This window comes from Durio zibethinus, chromosome 17 (assembly GCF_047325235.1).
Source record: "Durio zibethinus cultivar Kanyao isolate XHJ-2024 chromosome 17, ASM4732523v1, whole genome shotgun sequence".
NCBI lineage: Eukaryota > Viridiplantae > Streptophyta > Magnoliopsida > Malvales > Malvaceae > Durio > Durio zibethinus.
The window spans coordinates 22,246,305-22,263,593 of record NC_143178.1 but is presented as its reverse complement, the minus strand read 5'-3'; the positions used below and the strand labels follow the sequence as shown (position 1 = coordinate 22,263,593).

At 29.2% G+C, this 17,289-nt stretch overlaps 1 protein-coding gene across 1 annotated transcript; it reads left to right on the top strand.

Moving 5' to 3' along the window:
- The first annotated feature begins 7,706 nt into the window (after positions 1-7,706).
- Positions 7,707-9,647, top strand: LOC111289390 (transcription factor TCP15-like). The gene has a single exon (XM_022880397.2). The coding sequence runs from the start codon at positions 8,116-8,118 to the stop codon at positions 9,337-9,339; it is 1,224 nt and encodes a 407-aa protein (XP_022736132.2). The 5' UTR covers positions 7,707-8,115; the 3' UTR covers positions 9,340-9,647.
- Positions 9,648-17,289: the final 7,642 nt, after the last annotated feature.

Here is a 17,289-nt window from a genome sequence, read left to right as displayed (position 1 = left end):
TCCGTGGCATGACAAGATTCAGCACAACACGGGTTGTGTTTGGTACAGTTTGTCGTTAAGTAATCGGGTAAGGCTAAAATATTTTAAACTCATGAATCGACACAACATGACCTGTTAAGATCTAGTGCTAGTACGTGATATATAGGTTAGCATGACACAATATACAAGTTCAATCGTGTTATGTTTTTTCATAATTGTTATAAATGAGTTCATATAAGTGTATTCATGTGATTTTTTATATTGCAATAAAATTATATTTCTTTTTAATATTTTGTTGGTAATTTATAAAATAAAATTATATTAAATAAATTTACTTGTTAAGCATTTAAATTTTTTATAAATAGATTATATTTAATTAATGATTAACAAAAATAAAATGACAAAAATAAATTAAAACTTCAAATTAAATACAAATTTAATTAATAAAGTAAATTATTACATAATAAAAGGTATAAAATAATTACATAGGACAAAATATATTATATAAGTGAATCATCAATGATAAGAATGAAAAATAGAATAATAATTTTGTGTTTTATAATATATTTTATATGAATGTGTGTTTTTCAAATATTAGGGTTATAATTTTAATATTTTTATTTAGTGGATTTATTATTTTTATTTTGTGGATGTAAGTATTTTGTCAAATCACATAAACTATATTATATTTATTTCATTTTACTTTTATTTATCTCGTAAATGTTATTTTTAGTAATAGATGAATTTTTAAAAAATAATTAAAATTTTAAAAAACTATTAATGAGTTGTAGCTGGTCCATCTCAAGATGCATAATAGTGCCATGCTTGGCATAGCACGACCTATGAAAGTCACGGGTCATATGTCATGTTAGGCTATAACTTTTAATTTTTATAGATCATGTTAGTATAGTACATTAAAAAAATAGTATTAGACCAGTATGATCTATTAACGAATAGACTAATACTTAAATAGATTATATTGGTCAGCACGATCTTTTTGACACCTCTACTTACAAGTATATCAACTATCTAAGCTAGTTGATCAGACATAATTATTTTGGTGAATTTAGAAATTAATCCAATAAATATTTCATTTTGTCTTAAATATTAAAATATTATTAGACTTGAATTGAATATTGGGTATCAATTTGTAATTGAGATTTAGGTCCAAGAATTAGGAGTCCCAAAATAGTTCTTTTTATTTTATTTATTTTGTTGCTTTTTAGTTTATTTTATATTTGTTATTTTTATTTAATCCATGATCGAAGTAAAAAAAAGAAAAGGAAAATTCAAATTAAAAAGTATGATTAATGTTGTGAAACTTGATTTGCCTTGATTTTCTTTTGATTCAAAAATTAGTGATTGAAATTGAATTTGGAAAGCTTGAGCATCTACCATTGAGAATGCAAAAGGATCTTTAGAAGTGAACCTGTTTTTTTTTTTTTTTTGTTATGAAGATCGCAACCATAGGAAGGTTAGGACAGGGTCTGAATTTCGAGGGATTTCTACAACTTTGAATGGCGAAAAGTTGTTGAAAGCAACAGTGTTATAGTTGGAAGGAAGGCTTGATTGTGTAACAGTAGAAAAGCAAGGAGCAGAGAAAGAAAAGACACCATCATCGGCTTGTGATGAGCAGAAGGAAGAAAGCTGATTTTGGCCTTTTAAACCACATCATCAAACGACGACGTTGCTATACCAAAGAGGAGACCCGTGACCCATTCAGGTAAGATTTATTTATTTGTTTTTTGTTTTCAATTTATTTATTTGTTTTTATTTTCAGATATTTATTTATTTATTAATTTTTATTTCCATGCATATTTATTTATATTCATTTTCTTTATTTGTTTTATTTATTTCTTGTCATCCATTTTAGAGTGAATACATTTTGTTTATTTTATTTCTATTTTTTTAACAAGTTTTAGTAATATATGACTTTTTTTTTAAATAATAATGAAAAAGAAAAAGAAATTTTGATGTTAATTGTGATTTTTTGAATTTAAAATTTTTAATTATTTTTTGGTATAATATTTTTGTATGATTATTTTGAAATTAATATTTGTAAATAAATAAATTATTTTTTATAAAATATTTAATAAATCTAACGACGAAATTTTTTTAAATAAATTACAAATTTATCTTAAAGTGATAAAAAAATTTTTTGTGAAAATCTAAAGATTTTTGAAATATTTAAATATTAAAATTAATAAAAATCATTTTAATTAAAACATAAAAAAATAACAAAAGATTAATTTAGTACCAATTTTTTAATATTATGAGATGTTAAAATTTTCTTACATATAATTAACTTCTAAACTTAATTATGAGAATGTACACAAAAACTTATTCTTTTTAAAAATATTTAGTTTAAGCTTAGAATAATTTTAAAATAGATAAATTCATTTAAATGATTGATTTTTTTCTTGATAAAAAAATTAATAATATTTTTTATTTAATGAATAAATTTTTATATTTGAATTTAAACATAACTACAAACCCAAAATAAAAAATAAATCATGTGCATTGCGCTACTTGGGCACTATCAATTCCTACTAATTCTTTTGGCTTCCTTTTTCTCCCATGGAATAATTAAAAAAGGAGAGTGGATATCTGATGGCCCTAACTTGAAAACTATAAATCCTGTTCAGAAAAGCACATCTCGAAAATGGTATGATTTAGGTTGACCTACTACATAATAGTCAACATCAGCATCCTGACCTAATTATAATAGGAGGAGAGTTGTAGGATTTGCTGAACTAATCCCACTGATGCTACGCTACTCCTATAAAGGAATGAATGCCGCCACAACAAATGCAACGGCAAGTCATTGGTTAGTACTGCTAGCAGTCAGTATGAGTGATGATGAATCAATTGAATTTGATTTGGTTATTTTTGTTAATTTATAATATTATAAATTTTAAAAATTTAATTTAAATTTGAATTGATTTTTTAAAAATATTATATTGATTCAAATTTAATTTTATTGGTTTGATTTGTTCGAAATATCATTTTTTAAAATTAATTTTCTTTTTTTTTATTTTTATATTATTTTATATATTTAAATTGTTTAAATATAAAATAATTATTTTTATTTTATACAAATTTAAAAATATATAATTTAATTTGATTTAAATATTTTTTATTTTTTCACTTTTCGATTAAAAAACCGAATTTTACCAAATTAAAATATAAAGTATTCAAACTTATACATAATCGATTTTTTTTTGTTTTTTTTCTTGAGCAGTCACCTTTGCCATATACCAAAAAAAAAGTCTACAAATATTCAAATTTATGGCTAGAAATTAGAGCCTAAACCCCCCATCGTTACTGAATTTGGGACCTTGATTTCTTCTTCAACTCCAGCTTGCCCTTGCTTTGAGTTTGATACACAGCCAAATAAGCAATATAAGACGACCACTTTGTGAAAAGATGAGAGAGTGGAAAGAAGAGCAGCTAGGTAACGGATATGGAGTCAAATCAGAAAGCGGTACTTATAAAAAGTAAATTTCAGCTAATCTTTCCAAATCGTGAGCCCCCACCATTCCTCCACATAGTTGTCTGTTGGTCCTGCAGCAACCATGCATAAATTGGCAGCTCCTCCAGCTTCCAGCAGAAATATATCATGAAACCAATGAGCTATATCTCTCAGCTCTTAGCTAAAGGCAATAAGTTGGAGGGTAAACTGTCTTCTTCAGAAGCATACATAAGTGGCAATGCATGTGGTCTCAGAAAAGGCAACATTAGGCTATTGGCAAATGGTCCACAGTCCAGCTATCGAACTTGATGGGACACAGCAGTATGAAACACAGGCAACTATTAGTTGATCCCTGGCATCTCTTCCAGTCTAAACGCATTTGAGACATTGGAATTTCCCTCACATTTTCATGAGAGACTAAATTCAGCACAAGATTACAAAGAGAAATACTGCATTTTTTTTTCCTTTTTTTGTGGTTGTCATGTCTTATGGGCCACCATATTCTTTTTATTACTGTATTATTTCTTTTCCTTTTTCTTTCTTTTCTCATTTTTTCCCTCTCTAATTTCATCCTTTAAAAGGCAGAGGACAACAACATTTTACTTCTAAATATCAAATCTACTATACATTATCTTTTAAAGATAATTATATAACTATATAAATTATAAGCCTCAGTTAATAAAAAAAAAAAAGAGATTTCAAATTTTCTTTTTTAGTGTATATTGAGATATAAAGCCTATTGGCTGGATTGCATGGCAATCAATAAAATAATTAAGTATTTTAAATGAAAATTTTTCTTTTTTTTTTTTGAAAAAAAAATTAAAGTGACATTGAAATGTGGATAACTAAATCAAGATTTATGATAGTACGGAAGAAAATAAATTGTAAGAATAATTATAAAGCTTGGTACGCTATTAAATATAGCATGTGAAGCCAAAGCAATTAGCACAAAATTCTTAATATACACCGTTATTATTTATTGATGAATTACTTATGCCCCTCCAAGTATCTATTAGAATTTAGGAAGGTTCAAGTACTGCATAATATGACATATATATTTAGGTAGATTTTTGTAATTATCATGGGGTTTTCTAAAGATATATGTGTAGATGTGTCAAATAAATTAGGCAACTCGTGGTACGATCTTGTTCGGTATAGTATGTGTCAATACGACATGGCACGTAATTTCAATTTACTTATTAGAATTTAGATATATATTTGTTGGATTTTTTTATTAATTTAAAATTTTAAGACAATCGCTACCACTTAATTTAACATTTATGATAAATTGTGTTAAAGTTTGGATTTTTTAGTAAATCCCAGGCATTGTCATGTAATTTTTTTTTGAAATTATCATAATTTGAATCTTGTTTATTAAAATTAAAAATCCAATACTTTACATATAGATCATACTATTGTCAACCATTGCCATGTAAGATTCATCAACATGTATCAACAACTAACTTAATTAACGGCATAGATATTTACTATTTGAACTTATGATGAAATTTGTATTTCGTTATACTTATCAAATTAAAGATTTTTAAAATTTAAGTATCATATTAAATATTTTATTATAATTTAAGAAATATTTGTGACATTAACCCAAAAAAAACTCTCATCTGTTCAAAAGAAATATCTCCGGTTCTAATTAATTTCTTCCTTTTTTAACAATTTTTTAGTAAAAATTAACTATATTTTTAGTCATCTCACTAATGTATGTTATAACCTATCTAATAATAATCATATAATTAAGAATTAACAACAAAAGAGTAACGTTTTTTAACCATAAAAATCTCTCCCCTTTCCTCTCAACTTGTCTATAAAAAAGTAAAATTTTATTTACCATACCCATATTATTCCTACCAAATGTTTTGAATTTTTCTTTTTTTTTTTTATTACAAAATGCTTAAGCATGATCTTTTAGGGAAATTTTTTTTCTTGTTTCAAGGGGAGACAAAACCTTATTACAAGGAGGGAAAGGGGAGGCTTAGTTCGAAACCAAGCTTTTATATCTTCTTAAAAGCTTCTGTGATCACTAGGCCATGAAGCGGGAGATAGATTTTTTGGGAAATTTTGATTAGATCCAATCAACAAACTAGAAAAAGCCACAGTTTCTGAAATTTAAACAAGAAAAAAAAATGTAAAGACTAAAGAGAAGGAAATTAAACTAAAGCAATTTGATCCTTTCAAGAACAAAAACACCTTTTAACTTAATTCCGCACCCAACCAAAACTTTTGATCTCGTTTGCAGCCATAGATCAGAGAAAACATTTCTAAAATAAAGCTGCAACCACAAATCTCTTGGAAGTTGAAAAAAAAAAGATAGCCCATCTTTCACTTTAAAGCATAATCTCAACTGTATTATGTGCAACCTGCTGCTTCCTCTAATGCCACATTGATCATTACCCATCACATATTTATTTTTTTGATATTTTAAGTTATCAAATATTGAACAATGGTTATTTAAATTAAAAGTACAATAGTTTACTAACAGAATATATGACTGTGGTGATTAAAGCTATAAATATAAAATTGACATTGAATCCAGCAAAAAACTATTATTTTCTTGGATTTTTGGTACAAAGTATCCGATTTATTTGTATTTTTTATAACATACTATGTTGAGTTTCGAAAGGAACATTCTAGTAATTAAAATTAAAATTGTAAGTTGAATGACTCAAACTCAAATTATGAAAAAAAAAATGAAATTTATGGAATAAAAGGAATTACATCGTATATATCTTTAATATATCTAACGTACAATGTAATTAATATATGGTACAATGTAAATACATTGGTAAAAAAATAGTGTAAAAAATGCATGTAAGTTGTGAATAGTTAGTATGTAGATGGAGAAAAATTACTAAGCAATTAAAAGCAATGTTGAAATTAAATATTTTTACCTTGGTTATTCTACCAGCAGCAATAATGATCATGTAAAAGCAAAGTTCTAACCTGCCAAGAAGTACGCAAAGGAAAGGAAAAACCGAAAAGGGGCTTGCTTCTTATTGATTTTGTTCAAATGAATGAAAGATAGGACCAGTAGAGAGAGCCTTAAAGGAGTTCCAACTAATTAAAATGATTTAGCTAGATTTGCCACCAGAAAGCCTACCCTGCCTGCCCGCCTGCCTGCCTGCTTTCCATTCAGTAGTATCATCATTGAATATTTACCTCAGTTTGGCAAAACATTTTCAGGTAAAAAAGATAGTGAATCCATTGCCATTTACCAGCCTCCATGTTCATGGGAATAATACCAATATATTTTTCTCAGGCTTTTTACATTTAGGGTTTCAGAATAAACCAAATTTCTCAGTAACCCCATGCAAAATGTGTTCTTTTTCAGAGATCAGTTCTGGGTTTGTGTGGATTGCTGTTCCAAGTTTGAACTTGGTTCCTGTGCTGGAACAGTTGATCCAAATCATGAAGAACTGAAATTTCAATGGTTGAATTTTGACACCCGAATTTTTTTTTCTTTTATATATCACAATTTTGGACGTGTGCACCTCAGAAATGTGCTCACCAAGGAGCAGGACAATGTAGCAATAATGAGAAAAAAATGGTTAGTAAAATGAGACAATATATTTTTCACTATGAACTTGATAAATTGTGCAGAGGCAGAACTGATCAAATAGCACTCTGAAAGTCAAGGCAATAGGATTTGACAATAATTAAAGGGAATTTTGATTATCCAAAAAAAAAATTTGTTCACATGTATCAGATAATTCCAAGGATTAGTCCAAACTAGTAGAATATAGTTCTGTAAAAAAAAAATCTTAATCCAAATTTGTTGGCAAACCAAGGGAAAGGGGGCCAATAATTAATCAAAGATGTTGTGGAAATCCCTTTGAAGGTTTAACCACAACCAAAAGTCCAAACCCTAATGAAAGGGCCAACAAAGGGCGGAGGGGAAGGCAAACTTGGGGAATCCCAAAGTACCCCAGCAAAGGTGCAGAACAAAGGCAATGGCCAAAGGCAAAATGAAATGATTACTTGAATGTGATGGGTCCCATCTGATAATCTTTCCTTTCTAAGTCTCTCAATTTTTTGACTTGGGATCGGGACCCACCTCGGCCACCATTGTCTTTATGGATTGAATGATAAAAAGAGCACCTCATGTGGAGTCTGAACCAAAGGGGCGGTCCAACCACAATAAAAAAGGAGCCTCAGATTCACAAAAAATAAAAAAAGAACAACAAAATTCCAGATTTTCATTTTTTTTCTTATTTCTTTTCAAAATAAGAATTTCTCCAAGACATCAACAAAGCCATTTCTTTTTTCTAAAAAATTTTGCTTTTCAAAGCTCACCCATATAATTCCCACTCATTATCTTTGTTGCTTAAAGCTTGCCCTCTTCCCTTATCCCCTCTCTCTCTCTCTCTCTCTCTCTCTCTCTCCCTCAAGAACGCATCAATTCTCAAAGGAATTCCAGGCAAACACCCCCCAAAAGAGATTTTGATAAAAGAAAGCAAAGCCAAAAGACACCCCCTCCTCTAAACATTTAGTCTACACACTCACATAAAGAAAAGAGATCAAAAGACCCACCGAAAGATTGAATTAAAGACTCACCCCATCAGTCATCACCACCACAAATAGTCTCTCATAAAGAAGTAAAAGAAAGAAGGAAAGCCATTAGAGAAACAACCTACTACTTTCATTCGATCATGGAAGGTGGAGGTAGTGATGATCATCAACTTCACCACCACCACCACCACCATCTCCATCAACACCATCAACAGCACCACCGCCCTAATTTCCCATTCCAGTTACTCGAGAAGAAAGAAGAGGATAACCAGCCTTGTTCCTCCTCCTCCTCTCCTCCTTTCCCTTCTCTTCTAGCTTCTTCCTCTGCCGATCAACCCAATACAACTCGTTCCATTGCAAGCCTTCAAATCTCCCCGGAACCTTCCAAAAAACCACCCCCTAAACGTACTTCCACAAAAGACCGACACACCAAGGTCGATGGACGTGGTCGTAGAATCCGCATGCCCGCTGTTTGTGCAGCTAGGGTTTTTCAACTCACTCGCGAACTAGGCCACAAATCCGATGGCGAAACAATAGAGTGGCTACTCCAACAAGCTGAACCAGCTGTGATCGCCGCCACGGGCACCGGCACTATCCCAGCAAACTTCACTTCCCTCAACATCTCACTACGTAGCTCAGGCTCAAGCATGTCAGTTCCCTCTCAGTTACGATCCTCAGGTTTCAACTCCAACTTCTCTATGCAGCAGCGTAGAAGCTTGTTCCCCGGAATTGGACTAGAAACAAACCCAACGTTCCTTAACTTCCACTCGAGTAGCAACTTGAATTCCATGTTCCAAGCTAAGCAAGAGTTGCGCGACAATAGTACTTCGTTGGAAATATCAGACACTGAAGAAGGTACTCTAGGAAGGAAAAGAAGACCCGAACAAGATTTATCTGTACAGCATCAAATGGGGAGTTACTTATTGCAGTCAAGCACAGGGGAAATTCCAGCAAGTCACGGTCAGATTCCAGCTAATTTTTGGATGGTAACTAATTCTAATAATCAAGTTATGAGTGGTGATCCGATATGGACATTTCCATCAGTTAATAACAGTGCTTTGTATAGGGGCACTATGTCCAGTGGGTTGCATTTCATGAATTTTCCAACTCCAATGGCCTTATTGCCAGGCCAACAATTGGGTTCAAGCAGTGTTACTAGTGGTAGCGGTGGTGGAGGTGGCAGTGGTGGAAGTAGTGGCATAAGTGAAGGACATTTAAATATGTTAACTGGATTGAATCCTTATCGGCAAGTCTCCGGGAGCGGCGTATCAGAATCACAAGCTAGCGGATCCCATTCACAGCATGGCGGTGGTGGAGGTGGCGGCGGCGATGACCGACATGATACAACTAGTCATCACTCATAGAGATGATCATCACCATGCATCATCTTTGCTTCTTTTGATCAGTTGTGTAGTTTGATGTGTAACGCACGTGAGGTTTGATTACTCTTTTGAAAAAAAAACCGAGTTTTTATTATTCTAAAAAAAAGAAGAAATTATTTTTTTTGGTGTGATTAATATGGGTTCTTTTAGGGTTTGAGAGAGACTAAGAGAAGAGACAGAGAGGAGAAGACACTATTTTTAACATTGGTATTGACTGGTTTTGGCTGAAAAAAAGTCTCAATTTTTTGGGATTTTTTTATATTTATTTTATTACACTATTAATTTTATTTCATCATTTGTTTGTGTAATTTTCTCTAGGAAGAGGCCAAAAATGCATTGCTTATGCAATTTTTATGCATTGTGTTGAAGAGGGAAAAGAAAATTTGACTCATATTAAATGCAATGCAAGCCATATGGTAAGTCCTAACCAGCAATCGAATTTTCTTTTTTCCTTTCTCTCACTGTCTCTCTCTTTGAGGTAATACAAAGGCCAAAAAGTTTGTGTAGCAGTAGTATATAGACAATGAAAGAGATGAAACAGTTTTTACTGCCCTTTGTAGCAGAATTAAAAATTTTACAACTTTCATTTTCCTTTCCTTCTCTGCCACGAATCCGAAGATTTTACTGCATCAATGATTAAGATTTTTCAGAGAAAGGGTGAGACGGGGAGGGGAGGGAGGGTAATAAGGTGTGGGGGCCAGACCCTTATCAGTTCCAGGTGTTGGTTCAGGTGGTGGGTTCCAGCTGCTGCTCATTGCCCAAACCAATGTACATTGTCACTGACAAACAGGTGGATCATTCCTCCTCTCTTTTTTTATATAACAGAGAAAAAATTAAAAATAAAAAAGGAAAGTGAGGGAGAGTTTTTTTGCTGGCTCCACATATACGGAGATCAGTGGTGGGTGTTAATGACCCTACTTTGGGACAAACGAAAATGGGTCCCATAAAAAAACTCATTAATCTGGACCGTTCATTTTTTTTTCTTTTTTTTTTTTTAAATGTTATGTGCCATGCCCTTTTTGGTGGGCAACATTGAATGATTGGGTCTGATGAGCAGTAGTAGTTTTTTTTTTTAAGATAACAATGTGGAATCTGGAGCTTTGAGTTTCTTTTCTTTCAGATCTCTCTTCTTTCAATTCCAAGTTGTTACTGTCTTAAAAAATGAGCTTTCTTTCCCGGAGTATATACAATACAATCTAACACTGTCTTCAGTATTTAAAAAAAAAAAAAAAAACTTCTTCAATTCTTTTCCTGGAAAAAAAAAAAAAGAACTTTAATGTGTTTATAAACACCGGATTGTTCAAGTTATTGTTACTTGTTAAATTATTTCCTAGCCATATTTGCTTTTTCTTAGGTTTTTTACGTTTTTTTCTTATGACAGTAACGAACATCAATCCTTTTGTGTGTTAAAGTCGTGATATGATGTGTGGTGAGAGTGAGTGACATTCGAGAGCATTCAGATTATGAAAAGATGGGGCACTTCTCTTTCTTAAATTCTTCATATATACATAATATTTATATGGCCGACACCCCATCATACAATATGTTTCATATTAATCTCATGATCATCTCAAAATCCATTTTTTTTAAAATAAAAAAAATCATATGGAAAAAGGAGATAAAAATACTGTAAATTTCTTTTTTATCAAACTTAAATTAACAATTAAAACATTAAATTTTAGATAAAATTTAAATTCAAATAATAAAACAAATTTATATGAAATTTTTTAGTAAAATTTATGAAATTTTATATTAAAAATAATTCAATGAAAACGATAATAAAAAATTTAATATGATAAATTGAAAAAAATTAATGAAGAAATTAATAATATATAAAAAATATAATTTATAATTTAAATTTGATTAATACTTGTTCAATATAAAAATTTTATCAATTTTTTAATAAAAATAACTATCTAAAATATATATATAAAAACTAATAAATTTTTTAAATTTTGGACACTTAATTTATTTAATAATATTTTTTAATCTATGAATTTAAATTTTTTATTTAAATTTTTATTTAATCATTTTTAATAAAAATTTTCACAAATTTTATTTAAAAATTTCTCAATATTCTCGTCTCCCACAAATATGGAATTTTTACTTTCCAAATTACTTCAAATCAATTTTGAGATGTTATATATATATATATATATATGTAACATAAGATTATATGGTACTATCAATTATTGAAGAAGATATAAGTTTTTTTTTTTTAAATATCTTTTTTATTTGTGTCTTGTTGAGCTGAATAAAGCCAAATATCTACTACACATGGTTTTTTTTTTTAATTGATTTTGTCGTGATGTATTAATGCATAACCTCAACAAACTCAAATCCAAAATTAATAAAGCCACTGCTCTAATCAAATCATTACTCCTTGTGTCATTACGGGGAAGAAAAAGAAAGGAAAAGATAAAGAAAGATTTAACATATTATATATTTATTTATATTTATCAAATGTACAAGCTGGGTGAGAGAGAGAAAAAGATGAAAGGGAAGGAAAGCATACAAGTCCAAATGCCAATAATCTCTGTTATTTCAATGATTGCATGCAATAGAAATAAATAATCAAGATTACATCACTTCATAAAGTCATCCAAATAAAACTTTTATATATGCATATAGTCCTATTTGTTAAAAAAAAAATTAATCTCCTGAATTTGCATGTATAGAGAGATGTTAAAAGGTTGAGATCTTGGTTTAGTTGTAAAAAAAAAGAGCAATTTTGAAATTTTAAAATTTAAAATTTAAATTTTATGAGTTTAGTTTAGTTTTTTATTAGATTTATTTAATTATATATTGTTTTATTGATTAATTTATTATTAATTTATTAAAATTTTAGTGTAATTAATATTTATATATGATTATAACTTTTTTTGTACTAATAATTTCTTGGACGATTTTAAAAATATATTCCCTGAGTGTGCTCTCACTATGATTGAACAATTAATTGGTCAACGATTTATCCACAAGAAAAATAAAATAAAATGCCACAGAAAACCAGTTTACATTTCTTTATATCTAAATGGTGCATGGCTGCATGGTAATGAAATGGGCTAAGAGGTTAGCATTTAAATGGTTGATTCCAATTTAATACAAGCACATGTTCCGGCATTTATGGACCCATGGTTTCATGTTTTGGTGTAAAAAATTAAACCATCATCGAGTAATGGAAGCGGTCTGGTTCGTACACAATTGGTGCACATGGACTTGAAAGAAAAAAACCTGGCCCCTCGCCCCACACCCAAATCTCTTGTATCCCCGAAGTGGCATGATTTGACCATCTCAACCATGTATCCACCCCCCATCTCTTCCCCGCTCGAAGTTGTTCAAACAAGTCGGTAAGGATTTTGGCTTTGGCGATTGCAATTACTATTCAGTTTTGTGGCTGTTAACAATCAGCATGTTCTTTTAATTTTGGTCCAGGAAATCCCTTAGTGCCAGTTTTTGAATGCCTTATTTGGGCCCAGGAGATCTCTTAATCCTTCCATGATTTGATGATGATGCTGAACCTTGTGCATACGTTGCTGGTTAGAGTTCCAACTACCGCCAATTTAGCCTGCAGCTGGTTGGTAGTTAGCACATAGAAGCAAATTTTGTCAAGACCCACCAACAAAATTAATCAACCCAACTTAATTGTTGTGTGATTTTGGGGTTTTTTTTTTTTTTTTTCCTTTTTGTTTGAGTTGATCAAAATTTAAATTTGTATTACAAAAATAACATTATGCTTGGTAAAAAAAATGGAAAAAGATAAAAATAAAAAATTTGTTAATTTAATAATTAAAATTTATAATCATTTTCTTACTTCGTAACTTAATTATTAAATGAACAAAATTTTAATTCTCACCCTTTTTTATTTTTCTTGCAAAACTTAAAAGTTTAGTACTCTATTAACATATCATTGCATTGATAGTAAAACATAAGTCACTTGTGGATTATTAGAAAAATTTTTTCTTTTTTTTTGGGCCCTCATATTTCATGTTATTTTTGCAGAACTATTTAAGAAAATTAAAAAAGATTTTAAGACATAAATTTGAAGAGAAAGAAAAGAAATTTAAAGGGATATAATTCAATCTGACAGCATTCAAAAACTCAAGCTAGAGCTAGCACCTTTAATTCATCTGCTGTTTTGTTGTCTCTGACACTATAATAGATGGCCTTGACAGTGCTCTCATGGTAGGGACACTGCTTTAATTCCTATGTTTGGCACTTAATCAGAGCTCAAAAAAAAAAAAAAAAAAAAACGGTTGATAAACTGTTTCATTAAAGAAATCTTATTCAGGCCTAGATATTTTAATTAACCACATATGCAATAGAAGATAGAGATATAAATAAACAGAATATGAACAAATGTTGTTATATTAATAATTTATTTGTTTAATTAATAAATTTTAAAATATTATTCATAATCGTTTATTAAATTTAATAAAAAAAAAATATAACATGTTTGCTAATTATTTATCGAATGTTCTGTTCATTTATATTTTTAGATGTAAATGAATTAAATATAAATAATTTTTTTTATATTTATTATATGATTTTGCTTTCTAAATATTTAATTCAATAATTAATAAATGATCTTTGGTTAATTGAATTTGATTTTTTTTCTCTAGATAAAAAAAAAAAAAAATCTATATCCTTGTTAATTTTATAACTTGTTTCCTTAAAATCTCAACTATAATTTCGAAATTCTCCATACAAAAGAAACAATGTAAGACATTTCACGTGATAAAGAGTATCAATGAAAAAGGGAAAGCTGGCAAAAAGTGAAGCCTAGTTAATGAGTTTGCATGTGTAATGTTTGTTTGCTGCCTGTTACCACCAAACCCAATGTGCAATCATAAATCTATGAAGATTGAAGATTGAAAAGACCCATAGGATGTTTAAATGTTATTCATATAAATTCTGCATAATAACAGGTGTCCATTGAAGAAGTATCTGCATATATATATATATATATATATATATATATATATATATATATATGCTCTTAAAGTGGTCGCTGCAACCACTTTCTACATAAATCTCTACTGCAATTAACTGCATATTTATAATTATAATTAAGTTGGGGTATTAAAAATGTTTACCAGACATTGCAGTTGATTGTATACAGCTTAGGATTTACCGTCTAGCGTTTCTTTATTTTTTTTTAATTGTTGTACGTAGCGAGTAACATTGAGTTCTTTGATGTAGCAGATTTTGTTTTTTGTAATTAAAATTTCATTTATAAAAAAATTTGATATTATCTTCGAAACGTGCCCAAGTTCTCTCTTCCCTATGTCTACTCTGAAAATAATTTGCTGCCATGCAGTTGGAAATTGTCTCTTCATGTGGAAAAAAAAAGGTCGAAGCAAATTAAAGCAGGAAAAAGAAATGGGATATTGGCATGATATTTTTTTTTCTCAGTTTGTAGCCCAAATGCAAGAACACCTGGATATTTGCTTTTATGTTTGGACTTAGGGGTTTTGGGCCATAGCCTGAATGTATGTAGCATTTTTTTTTTCATAGCAACTTAAAAACTCAATCAATTTAATACTATTTTTAACTTTAAAGAAATATTAACATTTCAAGTTTATATATTAATCAATTAATCATCATATTTTTAACATAACTTATTTAATTAACTTGTTATATATTTCATGGTCTTGAAACTATTTAATTAACAAGCATGCTTTTGTTTTGATGCATAGCAACACAGCAGATCATGCTAGATTGTTAATTTTTTTTTTTTTTAATATTCAGAGGATGAGTGATTTGAACTCATTTTTTGAGCAGGAGGAAGCATATTCATATACGACCCATGAAACTGAATGCTTGAACGTAATCATGCTAGAATCATTTGCTGATAAAAAGATTATTCAATTATTTTGTATTCTTGTAGATTATTATTGTATTTAGCGCTTTGTTAGATTGATTTATTTGGATTCAATTTAATTATTAATAAGTAATAATAATTTTAAATTAATATTAATTTTTCTAAGTTGAAAATACTTTTAAAATTACAAAAACTATATTTTGCCTAACTCAAACAACTTAAAGTTATAAAAATCCATCACCTAATTAAATCTTCTTGTTTATCTTTTATGCTCCATGAGCTTGGCTTTCCAATGCAATTCCAGGAGCGACAACTGTTGTAAACTTACGACTTCAATTGGATATGTTTAGCTTAACACTGCTCTAAAGGGAATGCTTGAAAGGATTGAAACGAGAGAAAAAAAGGTAAACAGGAGGAACTACTACTACACTTGCTGGCATGATTTACCTTTTTTTATAAAAGTCTTTACCTTATGACTGCTGTAATTGAAAAGGCTGGTGAGGGCACTGATATTGGCTTTGCAAAAAAGAACGAATTTCACTTCTTTCAAACTTTTTTTTTTTTTTGGCCTATTTCTTCTGCTTTTTATCTTTTTAATGTTGTCACTGGCATGGAACTTTGTATTGCAGGAAATTGGCTATGGTTACGTCAAAAAAAGTACGTCAAGAGAAAAATGAAAGGCCTCTAGCTACTAGATTTGCATTTCATTCATCGTTGAAAAATGCATATTGTTTTTATCACATTATTTGAATGAAAATTTTTATTAAATATGAGATAAATTTAACATTTTCATTAATTTTTATATAAATGAATAATTATAAAGATGATGTGCAGACATGACCTAAATAGTTAAATATCTTAAGAGAAATTAGATTAAAAACACCAACTTAATCTCTCTTTTCTCTTACCCAATTAATTAGCCAATGATTATAATAATATACAGTCAAATGTCATGCATCAAACACAAGAGGTTATTTAATAGTAGATCATCCATATCTATAATAATATATAAAAACGATTCCATTTTATGTTTGTCTTTAACACGTTAGCAATGTAATAACAGTTAGATGGGTCGATTAGTTTTGGGATGAAATTTGTTTTTAAGCTTGTGTATCTAGTTCACGTTTCTCTTTTGTTTCTCATGGTCGTAGTCTTTCTCTGTGTTTCTTCATTTTCTTCTTTTAAGTTAGTTTCTTTTTTTCTTCTCATGTTTCATTTCTTTGCTTTTTGTTTTTGTTTTTTTCATTGATGGAGAAATTCCAAATAGTTTAACTCAAAATTCAAGTTATTTTGATGTTTTTCGTTGTGTGTATGGTTGTTTGGCAATTTATTTATTTTTTCATGCATTGTATAGATTGTTGTTTTTGTGATTTCTTGGTTTTGTTTTTGCGTTTTGATTATTTTTTTCATGCATGGTGAGTTTTTTGGTTCAGTTGTATTTTTTTTTTTTGTATTAGTAATCGGAGGTGTTTTTATATTAGAAGGTGAGTTTTTTCTTTTGTTTTTATGTTTGGTTTGTTGAATTTTTTTTGGGTTTTTTTTGTTGTATGAAGGAATTTGTCATATTTTAATAATCTATTTGAGTTGTTTTACTATTGTTTTTTGTATGCATGTGTTTGTTTTATTATTTCTATTTTACAAGCATTGTACAGGTTGTTTTTCTATGGTTTCTAGGTTTTGGTTATATGTTTGAATTTTTTTTATGCATGGTTTTTTTTCAACTTGTGTTTTTTATTTTTATTTTAGGTGAATAATTTGGAGTAGTTTTATGTTTGATTATTTTGTTTTTATGCATGTTTTTTAGTTGGTTTTGAACTATTGTTATAATGATTATGGGCATTGGTTTTATTTATGGTAGGAGTTCTTTTGTTATTTCGATGGTGTTATAATTTAACAAATTAATTGTTAAATGGTTTTAGTTTGTTTGTTATATATGATTGTATGAATATGTCTAAGAAATACTCTAAACATCTAAATTTTTTGTTTATTTTTTTATATTTACTTTTAAATTCTTAATTTTGATTTGTTTTTTATTGCAGTTGAAACTTGCCCAGAGTGATGGTGATAGATGATATGCAAAAAGAAAAACAAAGATTTGTGGAATTTGGAAC

Bases quoted from the DNA above. Each gene is read 5' to 3' on its own strand.
- LOC111289390 (XM_022880397.2), top strand. From the start codon at position 8,116: ATGGAAGGTGGAGGTAGTGATGATCATCAACTTCACCACCACCACCAC.